This window comes from Ostrea edulis, chromosome 2 (genome assembly GCF_947568905.1).
Source record: "Ostrea edulis chromosome 2, xbOstEdul1.1, whole genome shotgun sequence".
In the NCBI taxonomy this organism is placed as follows: domain Eukaryota; kingdom Metazoa; phylum Mollusca; class Bivalvia; order Ostreida; family Ostreidae; genus Ostrea; species Ostrea edulis.
In genome coordinates, this window is record NC_079165.1 from 47,966,877 (window position 1) to 47,986,661 (window position 19,785).

The following is a 19,785-nucleotide window of genomic DNA, read 5'->3' on the forward strand; positions in this document are numbered from 1 at the left end:
TTTTCTCTCTCTCTAGATTAATTGACGTACAGAAGACATCCATATTATTTTCAATTGCATGTAATTAGAAACGCAATATTTAGAATTGATCCTGCGTTACTGAAAATGCTAGGCGCCGTAATAGATGACGACAATACAAAAATTGATATAAAAAGTGCTTTAACTGAGTAGAGTAATTCATGACCATATATTTATAAGTCCATGGTGACTATAGTAGTTATATCGGTAAATGTTAAAAAACTTAAATTCTGAAGACGAATAAATATTTTAATTCATAGAGTTTATGTATTTCTTGCTTACGAAGGACCACCCAAATTCGAGCTTTAAAGTTTCAATACCCTTCATAATCTTTAAATATTTACCTTTTTCAAGCGTTAAAATTGTTGATGGATAGTGTTTGAATGTTAATGGTGAATCCATGAATGTGATATTAACAAACTCGAGATGATTTACAAATTTTTACCAAAAACTACAGTGAATAAAACTCTTTTTACAAATTATAAGATTGAATGATATTTTAATGTAAAATCAGCAACGATACCCCGATGAAAAACAAGAAAGAAAATGAAAAAGTATGAGTCGAAATATCAATTAAATGTAGCGTTCTATTGGCCTTTTCCCCCGTTCGTATTCCTTTACATATTATCTAACTGTAAATTATGAAAATACCGCATGTTACTAATTGAAAGAATGCATTGAAAATTCTCTAAGCGAGAGTGTTATTTTCGCCATGTCGATATACTGGAATACAAAACAAGAAGTTCACATTTCATTTTTCTATTATCTGTAAACATCGAGATTTTCACTTGTTAGTATAGTATGTGCATTATACTACATACACGTGGAAAAACTTTTTGCGTAAATATCCCAAATATTTACACGAAAAGTTATTTTTTGCATGTGTCTGTGTCGACATAATGTAATTTACATAAAGTACCATTACGCAAAATCGCAATGTTTATGGTATTTTTATGATCTACATATATATATCATAAATTAAAACTTGCACAATGACTATTAAATAATCTAGAATTTTATGCCGTTTTCGAACAATAGGAACAGGTGGTTTAAATATCATTATTAAGGCTCCCATGGGGATCTGGGTTAGAATAGGTCCTCGTAAGAGGCGACTAAATGGGACAGTCCTTCGGATGAGATCGCAAAACCGAGACCCCGTGTCACAGCAGGCGTGGCATGATAAAGATTCCCCCCTGCTCAAAGGCCGTAAGCGCCGATCATAGGACTAAATTTTACAGCCCTTCGCCGGCAATGGTGACGTCTCCATATGGGGGAAATATTCTCGACAATCGATCATTATTAATGTTACCACACAGATACACACACACACACACACTGGAGAACTATTTTCAAACCATAGGGTCATATATAGGGTTTTCCAATTTATGATACCTATAGTTGGTTAACAAATCAAAAGTAGTCAACAGAATGTTAATGAGGTGATTGGTGAACAGTTAAACAAACAAAAAGGAATGGCTATACAAGTGTTCACCAAGGGTAGTGACTCTTAAAAGAAAATTCTAGTCATTTCAAACAAAGCAAAATTTGGATAGTTTGTTGCGTGCTTATTCTCCTTCTCTTTTTCTATACTCATCATGGCCGTAATATGGTTGCAGACACTTCATATCGATGAGAATAATATCACAGCAAATAACAAAGTCTTGATTATTGCCATTCTAATGTTAAAATATGTAAATTTGTAAGCCAGTTTAAAGTAATGGCGTTTTGTAGATTAAAATTAACATTTTAAAGTATGGGGATATTTTTGATAACCTTAATAATTGTGTAATGTGGTTTTCTTATCATTTGATAAACTACCGACAATATTCATCATTACAACAACTGGATACCTTAATGTATTAAGAAAACTGCTCTGAGTTGTCGCATTTTTATTTCTTTTGAAAATTTACACTTCAAGATATTTACGTTAGTTTTATAAGAAAAACTATCGAATTTGACTATTCTTCTGAATCTTCTTTATTGTATTTACACAAGTGTAATGTATAAAGCTAAACATATTTTATTGTTACAATGTAGGTAGACAATATTGTGAAAATGTATGTGAATAAACAAAATTTAACCTTGTAAAAATAAAGTTCACGGTGATAAGTACTGAATATTGATCATGGAATAAAACTAGATAAAATATATTTTCTTTTAAAAGTGCCTACTTTCTCGGTCACGTATATATACATATAGACAGATAGACAGACAAACAAGCAGACAGATACCTTTATTTTGATTATTTTTGTTTATAAATCAGCTGTAAATTCAAATAATTTACTGCGAAAATGAATTTAATCCTTTGGTAAACTTTTGAAATAAATAATTCAAAATATCGTTCATTTTCATTGTGATTTTTATTTTACAACTACAGACCACATGTTGACCTCGTGGTGTCCTCAAACTTCCATTTTGCCAACCCACAACCCTGAAATATAAAAAAAAATCCCACAGGTGGATAAGAACGAAAACAAGAAATAGAAATAGGAGTAAGAAAAAAAAAGCCATTAATATGACTTAAAACTCACCTAAATGTGTTAATGATATGTGAAAGGTGTTTGAACAATAGGAAACTACACGGCAACGCTGAAAAGATCATTCAATGTGACGTCACAAAGAGGGTTGCAGACAACATACATCGTGCTTCAATTTAAAAGGTGATCTCTAAATGTACTAAAAATTATTTCAACATGACATTATTGCTTTCTGCACCTTGCATGCTGCTTTTTTCCGAGTTGAATGTAATCAAATATAACATAAGCTTCGAACAAACTAGCATGCAGCATAATCTTCCAAATTAGCAAAAATAGAACGCGTTTTGTTCATTACTGATTGGAATAGTAAATTGTACAGGAGTTCACGGGTACGTATTGTATCAGAGTGGTGTCTGTCTCGGCATACGTGGGAAAATCTACTGAGGGGTAATGACACCGGTTAGATGCTTATCTGAATAGTAGGGTATTTCCTTATAGCACCCTCACATCTTCAAACGGGTTGATTGTTTACAGTTAAATTTATCTTTTTGTACACAGATCGTGAAACTTATACGTCCTGATAACTTTTTATCTTTTCATTATATGCGAAAATGTTTCATTATGTGTAAAAGAAAGGGATGCGTAAACCTGTTCTATTTCCATGGCTTCTTTTGGTTGAATTATTCAACAAATGATGTTACCTTCTCTGGAATATATTCTGTCTAAATATCTTCATATAAATGAGATTAAATCAACATACAGGTACGTAATATATATATATATATATATATATATATATGTATATATAAACTCTTAATGTGTGTACTGTGTTTTATACAATCCCTATCGGTTGTCTTTGGGGTGTTTTCTACTGTATTAGAATTGATTTGCAATGTGATTACATTACCCCGTTGTTTCTGTCATTTTAGACCATTTACAACGATATTTCAAATAAGGAGTGATATAGAAGTACACTGACTCAAAAGTAACCCATGTCTTTTGCAGACTTTGTCAGTGACGGTATTCTGATCACGATCATTTACAAAAAATCTTTAAAAATATTATATCTTGTCGTTTCACCGTATCATACCATATAAAGCAATGTCTGTATACTGTTGATTGACTGGGGGGTATATGATAACCAGGGCAAACATACCATAGAATATTACGAACAAATTTTGGGATGTTCTTATGTATAGATGCAACGTTTTGAATAACATATATGAATGGAGACTCTGAAATCATTTTTTAACATAAATTCTATATTTTTGTGATATATAGCACATGGATACCATGTTCCTTTCGTATGTTGGTCACTTTTGAAGCTTTTAGTTGAGCGATAATTAAAGTTTACATACCTGATGTGGTCTTTTAATGCGATTTGAAATGTTTATTTTTACTTTAACTACTTCAATGTGTATCAAAAGTATACGTTACATCAATTAATTTCAGAGGAAAAGTGTCTATAAATCCAAGTGTATTTCTGATAGATCAAACTAATTGAATTTTCAGCCAATTTGATTTTAAATACAGGTGGGCAATGAGAGGTACCAGAGAGGGTGCATCTCCAATACAGAAAGTACCCCCGAGAATTCGATAGATAAACTCAAATCATTGAAAATATAAACAATATAAACATTAAGCATCGATAAATTTTACAGCATTTTATGAAATGATGAAAAAAGAAAAACGCATGCATAGATAACTTCATCTACCTTTATACAACAAGCATGAGTGAAATTAAAGTCAAAAGTTCAACAAATTATCTCTACTGTTTTCTAAGTTCATGAAAAATTCAGAGTTTGCTATACAAAACAAGCATATAATCTCGACGTCTTTTCTCTAGGGACATTGTTTGAGTGGAGAGAAATATGATTTTGGTAAGATACATACAGCATTTGAAAGTTTATCCGGAGGCTCAGTTCTGACACCTGGAAACATTGAAAAACTTCTGCTGAATTTATTCACTGGAATTTTGTTACTTTTTCAATAAATCTAATATTGAAACCTGTTTTTCACATCGATGGGTTTTCTTGTTTGTAGGGCATGATTAAAAAATTTAATGACCTTTTTATTAACTTTTGGGACAAAAATGAAGAAGTGTATGTAAATATTTTCTGAAGAAATGTTTTCTAACTCGTGTGTTTGATTCTCCTTTTATGAGAGTTTCAGTTGACTTGAAACTCCTCGAACTATCTGAAGCATTAAGAACTGTTTAAAAAGAAATCTAATCAATTCCATTGAAGAAGTGCAAAATACCCTGTAAAATAACATTAATCAAAAAATGTAAGAACTTCAAAGACCCTAAACCGGGTGGCTTTGACGCTTGACAGATATCAAGAGGTAAAAACTAGACGTTCAAATGAGGACAACTGTTCTGTTCACTCAGTCATCCCTGATCATTGTTTTTTCTTTCTTTCACCCTCCGATTTGTACTACTTTGAGATATTTCACAAGAAGGGAATGTTAAGAAAAGGGGTTTTTATTTTTTAATGTTTAAAAGGATAGATACGGGAAATGTGACAAAAATAAGGTAAGACTAATTTAAATACGTAATACACAATGTGGTTACTTTTATTTCTTTGAACGTGTGGAAAAGGGTTGGTATTAGATCATGACAAATGTGTTGTATCTCTTTTAGTTTCGTGTTTCGGGTAAATAGCCCATAAATCCCCTATTAATTGTTTTAATCAACTTTTAAAAACCCGTAATAGCTTTACAGTTTGACCTTTTCAATTAGGACACACAGACGGGATCATCGCTTTGTTAAGAGAAGGGTTACAAGCAGGGTGAGATGGATTTTTTGGGTCAGTAACTTAAAAGAGACAGTTAAATGTAGCAGAAAAATTTATTGCCAATTTTAAAATCTTTCTACCACCCCAAGCTTGCCTTTTGCACACCAGAACTTCAATGAAATCCGTGTCTCATTGGGAAAATTTCAGAAAGAGAAAAATGATAGGTTTCATTGTAAATTGTATTCTGTAAAAAAAAATCGTTATATGAAAATGAAGTGTCATTATAACTTATCTGAATCTTTCTAGGGTTTTCATCAAACACGTATGGAGATAGCAACATGTCACAGAAACTGCAAGCACCATGCATCAATGAATATCGAGTAGTGAAGACCACATGAAACAGGAGTTCTTTAGGCACCTCATTATGTGAACCACATGAAGAAAAGTAGGATGACGATCCTATCAATATGGGGAACACTTTAATGGTGATATTTTCAACAATTATTTTTAGAGGAAGTCTGATACTAAACGCGTGGTGATGTGTCCTGACAATTCGCCAGGAAATGGAGTGCGCTGCGTCCAAGATTTGCCATGATGAATTTTACATAATGAATGTGTAAATGTTAAAATAAATGTGTATGATTGACACTTTTCCGGAAGTGCAGTTACCATTGTTTATGTTTCGAAAGTCAGACTGCTTGATTGAATTTTAAACATTTCTACATGATACTGCATATTTGTAAATATTACTGAAAGACCTGTAGACATATTTATTTCCGAGGATATTTCCAGTTGTTACGTAAATTATAGAACTGACATCAGTGGTCTCCTTAGTTCGTCGTGGGGAGAAAAATCCATTTGATACTGAGAAAAATAAGATAGTTTTGATGAAGACAATCATATTGGCCCCCGAAAACTCCACCAGGATATTTAATTGGATACCTGCTGAAGTCAAGGCTTTTTTGCCAAGAAAAATAAGAGTTTATTAAACGAGCTTCGGCACCGACGATTTCCAAGGATTGTCTGACGTTGGAACTGATCACCGCAGATGACCATGCAAGTACAGGGACTGTTGATACTATTGTATTTCTACCTCATGTTTCCAGATAATATCATTGGCCTATGGTGGTAAGTATCAATCATAATAATCCTTCCATATTTCAGTCATACTAACTCAATAGATACTGTATCTAAAAGAGACATTTCCTCTTTATAGATGTCTTACACTACGGCTGTCTCGAAAAATTATGTTGCATGTGAGAAAATAGACTTTAAAAATACATTATCCAAAGTTTAATTGTACAAGAAATATATAAGAAATATGTAAGATATATCAACAGTATTTCATATATATAAAATCAAACTTGAAGTAAAACATTGTTGTGTCTTCGAGTAAGATTTATGGGGTTTTATAAGCATTTTTTTTTTTTTTAGATCTCTTTAGCTTTTGGGTTGGGTTTTTTTTTTGCCATGGCAAAACTAATATTATTCATAGCCAATTATGATAAATTAGGTATAACCTACATTTTAGGATGTCTCCAAAACTTGTCGAACTCTAAATTATATTCCTGCACCAAATAATCAGTTTCTCTAAAATGTATTGAAGGGCCATATCAAACCATCAACAAGTCGATTTCAATTGAAAACAATCTTTCAAGGCATTATACAATATTTTTTTTTTGAAAATGGTTACCTTTCTCGTACATTGGGGTTTATTAATAACACATGGTTGAATGCACTTTAAAAATAGCCAGGGAGATACGGTTCATGGTCAAAGAATATCAACCAACCCATATGATAAAGTCAAATCGATTTCTTGGGTAGTCAAGGTAAATTTGTATCACCCTGATTATAACGATAAAAGAGCAAGTACTACAGCTGACAATGCCTTTTTTTAAATAGAGAAATTGCTAACAACACTGCAACAGACAGGCAGGGTACTTTGTACATTTGGACCATATAGATGAATTATAGTTGGAAAATATTCTACATGAAATTTGGAAACATGGTGACATAAGATTTTATGACTTAGTTAAAATTTCCATATACATGTGTAATTCAAGACACAAATTGTAATTTCGAAATCAAACGGTGCACATTGAACATGATATGTGATGATTTTGCCGTATAAAATGAGAGATGATGTACAATTTTAATTCCATATTCACGATAGCATCATCATCTCACTGAATTCTGGAGTAATACTGATAAAAATAATTATTCTGTGTAATATAATTCCTTGAAATGTCATTGCATAGCTTTATAATCATTATTTGTTGTTTAATATACTCTGCAATAAACATTTACATGCAAGTTCAGTTTTTATCGTATTTTGATAAAAACAACTAAGTGAAATTAGTTTACATTACATGCATATACACAGTCCAGATTGTAATAACAATCAGTCTACATTTCATTTTTATAATTTATATAGACGGTTAGCGAAATTTATTAAAATTCTAAAACACAAGAATAACTTGAATACACTCTACCGATGAATAATTGTATAATTCAGTGTTGCTTTAAAGGAGAAAATTCCGTGCAGAAGTAGAACGTTAGCAAAACACTCCAATAGGGGAGATAACCTTGCTTCTTGACAAAACAATAATTTCATAATGTCCGTCCAAAACTTGCCGCGGATGTGTTCACATTTTTGTGAAGTAGGAATATTCTAACACTCATTACAGTAATATATATATATATATATATATATATATATATATATATATAAAAGCACTAAGTTCCAACAACACCCGATACCATATATATATATATATATATATATATATATATATATATATAAAGCACAAACAAACAATTATAACACCCAACCTTCCGTTTACCCCTAGGATCTAAACGATGCATGTGAAAATCAATTAATTAATATATAAAGCACTAAATAACCACAACTAGGTACTAAAAATTTTCGCCCCAGCCCGGGGTCGAACCAGCGACGTATATATACATAGTTTGATATATACGTGTAGTTTTGAAAGAAAAACAAAATTTTGAATTATTTCTGGTGTGTTTGTTTGGTTGGTTGGTTTTTTTTTGGGGGGGGGGGTCTTTTTGGGGTTGTTGTTGTTGTTGTTGTTGTTGGCATTGTAATGCTGTACCTGAGAAAATACTGTCTGGGTATAGATTCAGTGTAAACAATTTTCATGGTAAAAAGTCGACCAGTGATATAAGTCACCATGCAAACAGACTGATATAATCGGACAAGTTTGATTAAAGATTATTTCCTTCCACTTAAGGCGATAACTTTTCTAGAACAAAAAATCGAATTACGCCGAGAAATGCACAAATAAAATCCTGTGATAAAATTAGACCCTTGTAATTGTAGCTGTTAAGGTTATGGTGAATTTAATTAAAGTCATTAAAGATACATTTGATTTTGCATGGATCAATTGAACATGTTCTTAATGGGTTTTGTAGACATTGATCCCTTTTAAATGATCTGTCCTAGACAAGTCATGTGAGGAGATTGAATGAGGCAGGTGTGCTGACTACAAATCATGACCTAACACTAGCTGAACGCAATTACGCAAAGCAAAGAAAATTAAAGATTCGATAATAAATCAGACTTTTTTTTTTTTTACTTATTTTGCTTTTTACGTGTCATAATTTACATGTCTCATAATCCATAGGAACAGGATATTGCTTATTTTATATTTCATACCGCATATATGTATAATACTCAAATCTTTAACAAATACATGCACAGGTGTATGTGTATAAAACGAAAATGTAGTAATCAGGTGTTGATTCAGTTGAACTAGTTTGACAAAATGCTAACATTTAAGCGGGTTAGTTGAATTAAATAAGAACTAATCACATTGCAATAGAAAATATGTTTTCTTTCATTTTCCTCGGGATGATATCGTAGGATTTATAGAACATATTAAAAAAGAATTCTAGTAATGGCTGGTACGTATTTTATTCACAAGTATATAATTGTTACCGCTTGTTAATTAAGATGTAGATACCTAATACGTTCAGTTATAATAAATTCTATCTCTTTAAAGCTGTTGTTAAGGGATTTTTTCATTACAGACCAGTAGTTCATTAAAGAAATTATCAGCAAATGATAGAAAATAACACTACAAATAATATCGATGAGATTAGAATTGAATTGAAAATGTAATCACTGTAATAGATAAGACGTTTTGAAAGCTATACTAATACACGATTCAAGTTCATTAACATTTAAATTACATTAATCAAGAAACATTGTGAACATCTATAGTTGTTGATGAATATGTATGGTTTAATTTCAAATAAAGATTTGAACACACAGAAATTTCTAAGAACACTCCATCATCTGCCTAGAAATGTGGCGAAAGATTTGTGTTGAGGTCAAATATCCCTCCGCCCATCCAGAGCTTTATAACTGCTTGTAACTACTTTATCTCCTTCGGGGAATACACGAGTTTATGTTCCAGCAGACGCAGACGATATCAAATTATGCATCTCATTACCACAGCTGTCAAATGACTTATGAATATTTATGAATTATTGATAATGTGGAGTAACTTTTTGGCACACTTTTAAGACATTGAAAGATTGTTTTAATTTGTATCTTACTGTACTGGATCTTTAGAAAATGTTCAGAATATACAATTAATTGATGATGTAAATATACAAATGGGTAACCCCACCTTTTTTATAATGTTATATGGGTTACAGTGTATATGAAATAATTTTGTAAAATTTGATAGATGAAATATATACAAAAAATACGTGCGTTACACAGTTTGGCTTATTAATAATAATATGGTTTTCATGCTCTAGGGCGGTAGGAAGTCCTTTAGTAATGGACCCAAACAGCATATGTCGTAAAAGTAGAAGATTAGCAGGAAAACAGAGAGAAATTTGTCGAAAAGAAATTGAAATCGTCGAGGAAGTAGCAAACGGGGCCAAGCTGGCACTGAACGAGTGCCAATACCAGTTCCGAAACAGAAAGTGGAATTGTACGACATCCAGAAGAATGCTTTCAAGAGTGCTGAAAACAGGTATGTGAATGGAAATCGATGGTGGACACTTCTCTAATAAGTTAATGGCCGATTCAAAAGACAATTGGAAAGGTTATTTCCTTCTGGGCACACAGTTTAATACATTGATGATGTTAACCAAGGTTAAAGTTATTATAGATAAATACAACTACCTCGTAATTAACATTTTTGTGTTTCTCTTCCACATAAAACATCATAGGAAAATGATCACAGATCGTATGCTTATGACTAGAAGGGATTCTATCTATAATCGGAAACGTACTGCTAATATATAGCTTACGTTCTATGTCATATTTATTTCGGCTTTGATGTCTATGTTGAGACTTATTAAAAGTACTATAAACATGGTATAAAACATGAAATACATAACATACAATGATCCTATAGAATACAGTAAAATTCGTACAATCGCAAGCAACATATACAGTGTAAGAAATGGGACAGGTTTTTAAAAGCGTATATATATTGCTAAAATATTAATACTTACATTGAGAATATTTTAATCCAAACCTTCCAGCAAAAGAAAATTCAAGAGCACATGTTATATTAACCAGTTACCAACATTTTGTGACGTGTGCGATCTTCACTTTTTTCATTTAAAATAATAAATCTCCCCATTTTCTTTGTGTTGTTATGCTGTGTAGAGTTCTGATATTTCTTATTTTGTGTAAGATCTCTTCTTTGGTTATTTCCACCTTTCACCCCTGTTTTTAAGATCAAAGGAACCCTCTCTTGGAATATGTGCTGGCAGGCAGTCTTAAATGATGTTGTGCCACTGATAATATTGCACTTCAAAGGATTCCTGCATAATAGAAACTTAATGTTTCTGTGAGGCAAGTTTACAGAGCCTGAATTATATAGCAGCATATGCTTTTTACACTTTGAAGATAGGTTAGATCATAAAACAATCAAGCTGAGGAGAAACAGTTTTGGTGGATTTCTGAAGATAAGCTAGTTTCCTCAAACGTTCAAAGCGACTAGGCATCTTGAATTAAATTATTTTTTTTTCTTTCTATACGAACGTTAACCCCGTTTTACTTGAAACATTGTAGGTATAAAAAAGACAACTCAATATTGGCTGTAGCGTATTGACAAAAAAATTACATGAAGGGAGTACAAAAGGGTCAAACACATTAATGTATCAAGGAAAATTTAAAAAACAAACAAACCAGTATGCACTCTACTTAATACTTTACAGATATTGCATAATTCAAAGAGACTGTTCTGTATATTTAAGAACACCAGTGCCGATTTAACAGTGTATATCGACATAGGTGTTGTTGCATCAATCTTTCCTCTTAAAAAATGTGCATTTAGACATGTACCTAATATGAATCGGGCATGATTATTGTTAAATCAATCGCCATGTGTAAATGGTGCGGTACAAATGTGTGTTTAGGAGCAGATTTTGTTTTATGGTCATTAAGGGCTATCAAAATGGCAGTATAGTCAGGAAAAGTCAGCCATTGAGAATGGTGATATTTCTTGATATTTTCTCCCGGTAAACATGCCTAAGGAAAATTCCATTTACTGATCAGAAAGTGGTTGGTTGGCTCATAAGGAAATATACTTCATACTTATTAAATACATGCACTTTAATTTTAAGTCCAAATATATTAAGGACGATGATTCGATGACCTTGAACACGAAATGCACAGGTACAAGACGAGATATAAGAACTTTCTCTCACAATGTTATATGAATTCCATGGAAACCATGTATGTTGTTACAGCATCGCTGTGTTTTCAAACAGTTAGGAATAACGTTCGAGTTAAACATCGCACTCTGCTAATAACTGAATGTAAAACATAAAGATGATAAACGATTTGAAACAAGTAGAGGTAAAACAGGAGGTTAAAACTCTAATGAAAACCAGACTGTGTGTTAAAAACAAGGCACACTTTCAGATTCTTTCATAAATGCATGTATTTCCGTAGAACATTTTAATTTTCATTGGTATTAGGCCATGTAAACATTGGAGAGTTTACAAGTTTTCATTGACGGGTTTTGAATGAAAGCAGACTGTGAATGAGATATCTAAATCAGAAACTGCTACAATATAATGAATGGTAAATGTGGATACGTTATAAACTACATATAGAAAATGAAAGAAACATAGCACATGATTGCTGACTGTCATTATTCAGGTTTCTGTACAGTCATGTTGTCACAATCTTAAATTCACGTACATTTTATAAGGTTTAATTGCATAAATTTCAAACATTTTCTGTATTTTTCACACCAATAAGCATTAAGAGTAATGATAGCCTGCCTGCCCTTCTGGAGAGAAATACTTTGTTTTTAGAAATACATATTGCCATAAAAAATGAGAACAAAACAATTTTTAAAAAACCAAGTTACAATTCAAAATACACTAGTACTATAAACAAACGTCAGGGGTATATGGTAATCATCCCCTCGTTCTTCGCTCTGTAGTTTCTGTGTAATTTCATAAGAAACACGCCCAAAACAATCAAAACAACTTCAAAAGAAAATCTTACTCTTTTATTCTTTACAGTAAAATAAGATTTTCTTTTCTTTTTGAAAAACAGATACCAGGGAATCCGGGTTTGTTTATGCAATAACGGCAGCCGGAGTCACGTTTGCCGTAACAGAGGCCTGTAACATGGGTAAACTCTTGCAGTGTTCTTGTGATAATAAAGTTCAAGACATTACTACTGATGGCGAATGGGTTTGGGGCGGATGCAATGATAATATAATCTTTGGCTACCGTAAATCTAAAGACTTCATGGACGCTCGCAAGCGAAAACGACGAGGGGACTTGACGACCAGAATACAATTGCACAACAATGAAGCCGGACGATTGGTGGGTATATTCTACGGCTTATTTTCTAGAATTACTTGGTCGTCGTTCATCCTTATTTAATCCAATGACTCTTGAATGAGAAGTTTTGAAAGAAACATTCTACTAGAGGCGTTTCTAAATATGAACGAATTTGAAGATGAGATGTAAATGAATATAAAACGAATATGAATCTGATACACTTCGATCCCGATGATAAGACTTATAGAATTGTGTATCCCCGTGAAAGTGATATCTATGTATTTGTCCTATCGTTCTTTTAACCATATGCCAAAATGCATAATTCGTAGCCTATACAGACTTCATGATATAATTACAATACATATTAATATTTCTCTTTTAACTCAAGGGACTTTAGTATAATTTTTGGGGTTTATTGTGTGTGTCTTAATAGTGATTTTTTAAATTTTCAAATTGTTTTAATCCTCAAGGGTTCAAAATAGATATACATTTGTGTTTGAATCGTGTTTTTTTTTTTAAAAAAAAGCACTTTTTGTATTCAACAGCGAGGTCGGCCTGGAAGTACATGTTAATAAATGTATGTTAAACAGTTACATTGTATTCCCCCTTCAATTCCGCAAATCTTTAATGTTTTGCAAGTCCTTTGATTTGGAGATCGTGGAAGATTTCAATTATAATACACTCATAAAGCTTTTAAATTCCTCTACGTAAATCAGAAACAATTGGATGCATTATTTCTTGTACATGTATACTCGTTGTGCACAATGAATAGGGGGTTTATCTCGCACAATACATTCTTCACTCTTAGATCAACGGTACTGTAAATATCCAATATAAATGCCACAGATAATGCATGGCTAAGACTATCTGTCTAAAATTAACTATAATCGATAACCATATAATATCATTGTGTTTAACTTTTTAAAGTTACATGTAACTATGAAACGTTCAAGACAAACTGCCTGAAAAGCCGTAGGGCGAAAATACTAGCAGGAACTGATCGTTTTCTGAAGAATTGAAGTAACTAGGCGAGTATACTCTATCGAATATACATATTTATATTCACAATTTTGCCCAAAGAATATAAACAATTTCCGTGCTTGTAAACAAAGGAAACATTGGCCAGAATGAATTGAGTATACATGTACGTCATAAGTAATCAATTGATTTGATTGGTCAGTGAAATTGTATAGCAGTCATCTTTAAGAGGCATTACTTGGGGAAATTAGTAAAAACTCCAAAACTATCATAATCTACGCCACATCATACGAAACTTACAAAATTTGAATATAAAACAATTTTAAATCGAAGCAGGCTACTGACAAACAAATGCATGGTGCAGGGGTTCCAACAGTCTCGTTTAAAGTCAGCATTTCGCAAATTCTATGGTCGTTATAACGATCTATTTTGCCAATACAACCTGTCATTGGGTCAAATGCTGTCTGATATGTTGCCTAACGATTGTTAGGCCGTTCTTGGTACACTGATTTTGACTACGGATATCTGTTTATCTTATCAATATATAAGGCTTACGGCGGGTGTGACCGGTCGACAGGGGATGCTTACTCCTCCTAGGCACCTGGTCCCACCTCTGGTATATCCAGGGGTCCGTGTTTGCCCAATTCTCTATTTTGTATTGCTTATAGGAGTTATGAGATTGATCACTGTTCGTTATCTTCACCTTTCATTGCACCTTACCTATAATATACCATCATGCTAAAATATATGTAATACATATATATCTATTCAAATTCCAATACACCTTTACATTTAAAGATGTTTATTCTGAATTTAGTCTGTTGGTGTAATGTATTTCTAGCGATGTAGATTATTAATGTTTGTCGCTTTTTTCGTAGTGTCTAGTATGAGATATTCGTTTATGTAATGTTTGTCTCATGATAAAGACGCGGGTTGCATTGAAAATAACCAACAGGGTCGTAGCCTTTTTACTCTCTCTCTCTCTCTCTCTCTCTCTCTCTCTCTCTGTATATGTGTGATATGTGGTTAGCCTACTTATTCTATTATAATTACATTACATCTAATCTCTTGTATATCACCATACTGTGATTCAATAAAACCGCTAAATAAGGCTCTCGTTGCCATCGGAATAGCAAGAGAGCTTTCCTTCCGGGCGCAATTGTCAAAAATGAAATTAAATTATGTCAATAAAACTTCTATTGCAATGCTTCAATCTACCGCTTTAGATCTTCCTCCGTAAGTTGAATCAGCTATTGATTTTGGGTAATTTAAGTAATTGGCCAGTAACGATTTATCATCGGAACACATCTAGAGCTTATTGAATAGATCAAAGAACTGTTTGACGGGTACTTAATGCAGCATTTGTTTTACAAAGTATTATTAAGACATAGATCAGTGTCTTTCGACACACCCTCTCAACAGTTTCGTACCAGTCATAGAAGAGGCTGATATCAATTCAAACAAATTCATTTTCAGATGACAAACCAAAGAAAAATTTACATGTATCGAATTTATACTTCACACGCATAAAGAACCAGAAATTCACCAAATCACGTTTATAATTCCACAATTCAAGGGCACTCATTGGAGCACTTCCTATCTGTGTTTAGTGTCAACACTTACAGTTCGTTAGATGATGTAAACCCTTCTCATGTTTAGATCAAACCCTCTCAAAGCTTGAAAGAGAATGGTTTTACTATTATTTGAAGAGGCTCTTGACCAGTGGAAATTCCTATTAATTTTATCTAATAGTCTGTCAATTTGTCACTTGTATATTCAACAAAGATAATTTGAGAGTAGGGATTAACGATCAAAGATAAATGCTCTTTTATCGATGTATTTTCAGTGAATGAAACATTTTTGTGGTCAAATAGTGATATTTTTTATGAATACGTAATATGGCCCAAGATTCGAGAAGAGTGAAAATTCGTCATAGGGAAGAGGATAAGAATACATTACAAATAGAAAATCGGTTGTTAAGTTTTTAATGTTGCGAAGTAATTCATTAGGTGAATGGATTCTCAATAAAAATTATGCATAGAAAACATGGATCATATTCTATTTCATTGTTTGGTATCAGGATCATCACAGACATATTCAATCATGCTCCAAATTTTTGAAAGTCTGAAATGACATTTTTTATGTCGTGCATGTATTATGCAATTAGGGAGATCAGTATCCTGTCTACTTTTAATTTTTTGAAGATAACACATTGTATTTTATTTAATTACCGCCCTTTCGATAATTTGCCTTGTAATTTGATATTCTACCTTAAATGCATGGCATTAATCTTATAGTCAACATTTGTATCTCTTCTAATGTTTATGAAATGACTGACGTGCATTATTGCATCATAGGACTTTATGTTAGATTTGAGAACACTATGCGCATTAAATTTTATTGGTTTTCAAACTATGCAAATTAGATTTGTTGATCTGCAATTGAGTGTTGCTGTGTGTATAGTGAGCTTGGAATTATGGGGGGGTGGGGTAATAAATACCTACATGTATATGCTCTAAAAAGAAGTTTAAACTTGAATTATTTTAATGCTGTACACCTGAATATTCACCCTTTTGTCCCATATTTCCATGATAGAAACATGCTCTTTGAATACTAATAGGGTGATGGCATCATTATGAATTATTTTGTAGGAAATGAAGAGAAATCGAAATATATGATGTTTTTCAGTATGTTTGAAAGAATATTTTAACTATGGATTCATTTTGATAATGGAATTTTTTTCAGGCTGTTAAACACTATATGAGAGACGTATGTAAATGTCATGGATTATCGGGTTCGTGTGCACTTAAGACCTGTTGGAGGAAAATGCCACCGTTTCGAAGTGTCGGACTAAGAATTAAAGAAAAATTTGATGGCGCGATTCAAGTTGAAATCTCTAACGATGGCAAAGCCCTGGAAACAAAATCTAAAACAATTAAACCTCCTTCTGAAGAAGACATTGTTTATTCGGAAAATGCTCTAGATACTCGATTTTGTCGAAGAAACCGAAAATGGGGTTCATTAGGAACGAAAGGAAGGATCTGCAACCCTAAGTCGATGGAAGTAGAAGGCTGTGACTTGCTTTGTTGTTCTCGCGGCTACAAGTCAGAGAAAGTGACACTGAAAGAAAACTGCAAATGTAGATTTATCTGGTGTTGTGATGTACAATGTGAAACATGCGTACAACAAAAGACTATACACAGATGTTTATAGCTCTCCTTCGCTTGGAGGCACATCTAGTATATTTCTTTGAGTGACCATCCACATACAAAGATACAAGTTTGGGGACCTAAAGAAATTACTTTTCAATACGCTTCGGACGGGAGTGTTTTCGTAAGTATGGACCGTTGTTAAATGGTTCTGAAAATGTGCAAAGTGAATTGCAGTATTGGAATTTTCAAAGTAAAACGGGAGATAACTTCTACCCTGTCCAGTGGCTGCCTATATTCACTCCATGACCGTTCAGTATTTTATAATAAATCTAAGCAATTCCCTCGATTGGAAATACGTTGATTGTTCTCTATGTGTAAATATAAATGTCGTAGAATAGAAAATAATTAAAAGCTTCGATCATACATATATTTTAAATGGGACAGTTGCTGTATTTCTTAGGATTATTGTACGAAAATGTAAATATATTTATTAAATATTTTATTTTCATATCATATATTTATATATTGTTCTCATTAATATTATGGGAATACCTAGGGGAAAGAATATTATCAAAGTGTTCTTTTTCATTGTCATTGGTTTAGTCAATTGTTGAAGCTTTGTATTTTCATATGTAAGATGAGGATAACTCTTCTAGTATAGGTAAGCCCCATCTCTCTTTCATGTATTGTTGTGTTATGAAATCTCGGATATAGTTGATATTCACACATTGTTTTACGAATGAAATTTGGTAACATGCAACACCAAACTTTTATTTTGAAATAAAGTTTTCGGGAAGTCAGTATGAAAGAGAGACACATATGACTTAAGGAAAGCTTTGAAAATCTACCTTGCAAATAATGTTAGTGCCTTAGGTCTAACTCAAAGTGAAAGTTAGGGCATTATGATATACTGTCAAACAGTAGTTAATTTACATTTGTATGCTGTAACATACTATAAACATTTGTATCCTTTAAATGTATATACTGTAAACATGGTTATTTCTTTGGGTGTTGAATTTTACGATTTTAGTATGAAAATCATGTCGCATAGGAGTTGCCTTTCAAAGATTGGTTTACAAAGCACGCTTTTCTCAAGACTCCTTTGATTTATATTGAGATATACACATAATGGAAATATCCTTTGAGAAAATGGCTTGTTTACAGTGTACGTTGAATTCATATTTCATATGATTTAATCGAAGAGCAAATAGACACTGCTTTCCTAGATACTACCATAGCAAGTCAACAAATGTACTTGGGAGTAACTTTACATGTCATTGCTACACAAATCCAGAATGATAAGCATTTTTCTTTGTTAATGATGTATCCCCAGGCGTATCAGACACTCGGATGTACATGTATACATGTGTATCACAATCGATACGGAAGATACATTTCATGGATTTATTCTCTTCAAAGAAATTTTACCATATCAATAACAAATGACAGTTTTATATCTTAGCAGATTTCCAAGTATTTTAGATATCTTATGTAAATCTATTTTTCTCTCACTTTTATTTCATATTGAAGAACTTTGGGTACCATTGATGCTTTTGAAGATTAGTTTCCGGACATAAAATGTCAGTTATGTTACTGATTATTCATATCAAATATAATTAAGTTGCTAAATATTGAATTACTTGTTCTTGTTTCGTATGTATCATATGTATAGTTTATAGTGATACTTATCAAATTGTTTCTACAATAAAACGTGCGTTAAACGCAAAAACTGACAAATGTGTAATTCATATTGGAATTTTCGAGTGACTCTTGAATATGAATGTCAACTGCAAAGAAATTTTGTATATAAGCATTTATAATGACGACATCATCCTCAGACAAAACATCCCAAAGTGCTTCAGTTCAGCAAAACATACACCAAATTCGACAGAACTCTGTTTAAAGTGTATCTGGGTCACCACTTCGTCAGTGTGAACGACGGGTGGTTAGTGTCATAGTCTAAAACTTACTGTTCGTGTCTAATACAAATGTAAGTATAGAGTGTTTCAGAAAACAAATGTAAATATAGAGTGTTTCAGAAAACAAATGCAACCATTTCTTCTGAAAAATAGTTCAAAAGCCTACAATAAGCATATTTTTGGCCAGGTTGCACAAAGTGTAATAGGGTACATCCTTTATGTAATCAACTCTTCTCACACCTCTAACTTTACATTCCTCAAACGTTGTACAGCTGTTATGGGCACATTGAAGATGTGCATATGTCTTTTTGAAAGTGATAAGACATTTTTCGAAAATATTGCATGCATAGTTGTACTTTGTCATTTTAAGCATGTCTTGAAATGTACCTAATTTTTGGTAATCAACTCCTCTTACAGCATCTATTTGACATCCTTCAGATCTTGTACAGCTGTTTTTGGAAGCATTGAAGATGTGCTTATGTCTTCGTGGAAGTGATCGCACATTCTTCGAAAAATATACATGTAGTTGATCTTCGTCATTTTTAAGCATGGTACCTACTTTGTGTAGCCAACTCCTCTACAACATATTTTAAAGCAACCCAACCATTTCTGTTCCTGGGTCGATTTTGTATCAATTGATAGAATACAACTACAAGTTTCTTTTAATGATATGATTAAGAAAAATTAGCTGTCAGATATTTAATCATAA

At 32.5% G+C, this 19,785-nt stretch overlaps 1 protein-coding gene and 1 long non-coding RNA gene across 3 annotated transcripts in view; one reads left to right on the forward strand and one right to left on the reverse strand.

The window, feature by feature from the left end:
- Window positions 1-18,894, forward strand: part of LOC130051752 (protein Wnt-6-like) — a 34,546-nt gene extending 15,652 nt beyond the window's left edge. The window contains exons 1-5 of one of the 2 annotated variants that reach the window (XM_056154340.1): window positions 4,611-5,028; window positions 5,537-6,358; window positions 10,022-10,242; window positions 12,795-13,069; window positions 16,751-18,894. In XM_056154340.1, the coding sequence (XP_056010315.1) occupies window positions 6,279-6,358; window positions 10,022-10,242; window positions 12,795-13,069; window positions 16,751-17,218 (1,044 nt within the window). In that variant the 5' untranslated portion in view covers window positions 4,611-5,028; window positions 5,537-6,278 and the 3' untranslated portion in view covers window positions 17,219-18,894. Of the gene's footprint in view, window positions 1-4,610; window positions 5,029-5,536; window positions 6,359-10,021; window positions 10,243-12,794; window positions 13,070-16,750 lie in introns of those variants that run through there. The other variant, XM_056154339.1, reaches the window with a different exon arrangement.
- On the reverse strand, window positions 2,364-11,058 carry LOC130051753 (uncharacterized). The gene is made up of 2 exons (XR_008799993.1): window positions 10,730-11,058; window positions 2,364-2,449 (listed from the first exon to the last, which is right to left on the reverse strand). It is a non-coding gene; the product is annotated as an uncharacterized LOC130051753 (long non-coding RNA).
- Window positions 18,895-19,785: the final 891 nt, after the last annotated feature.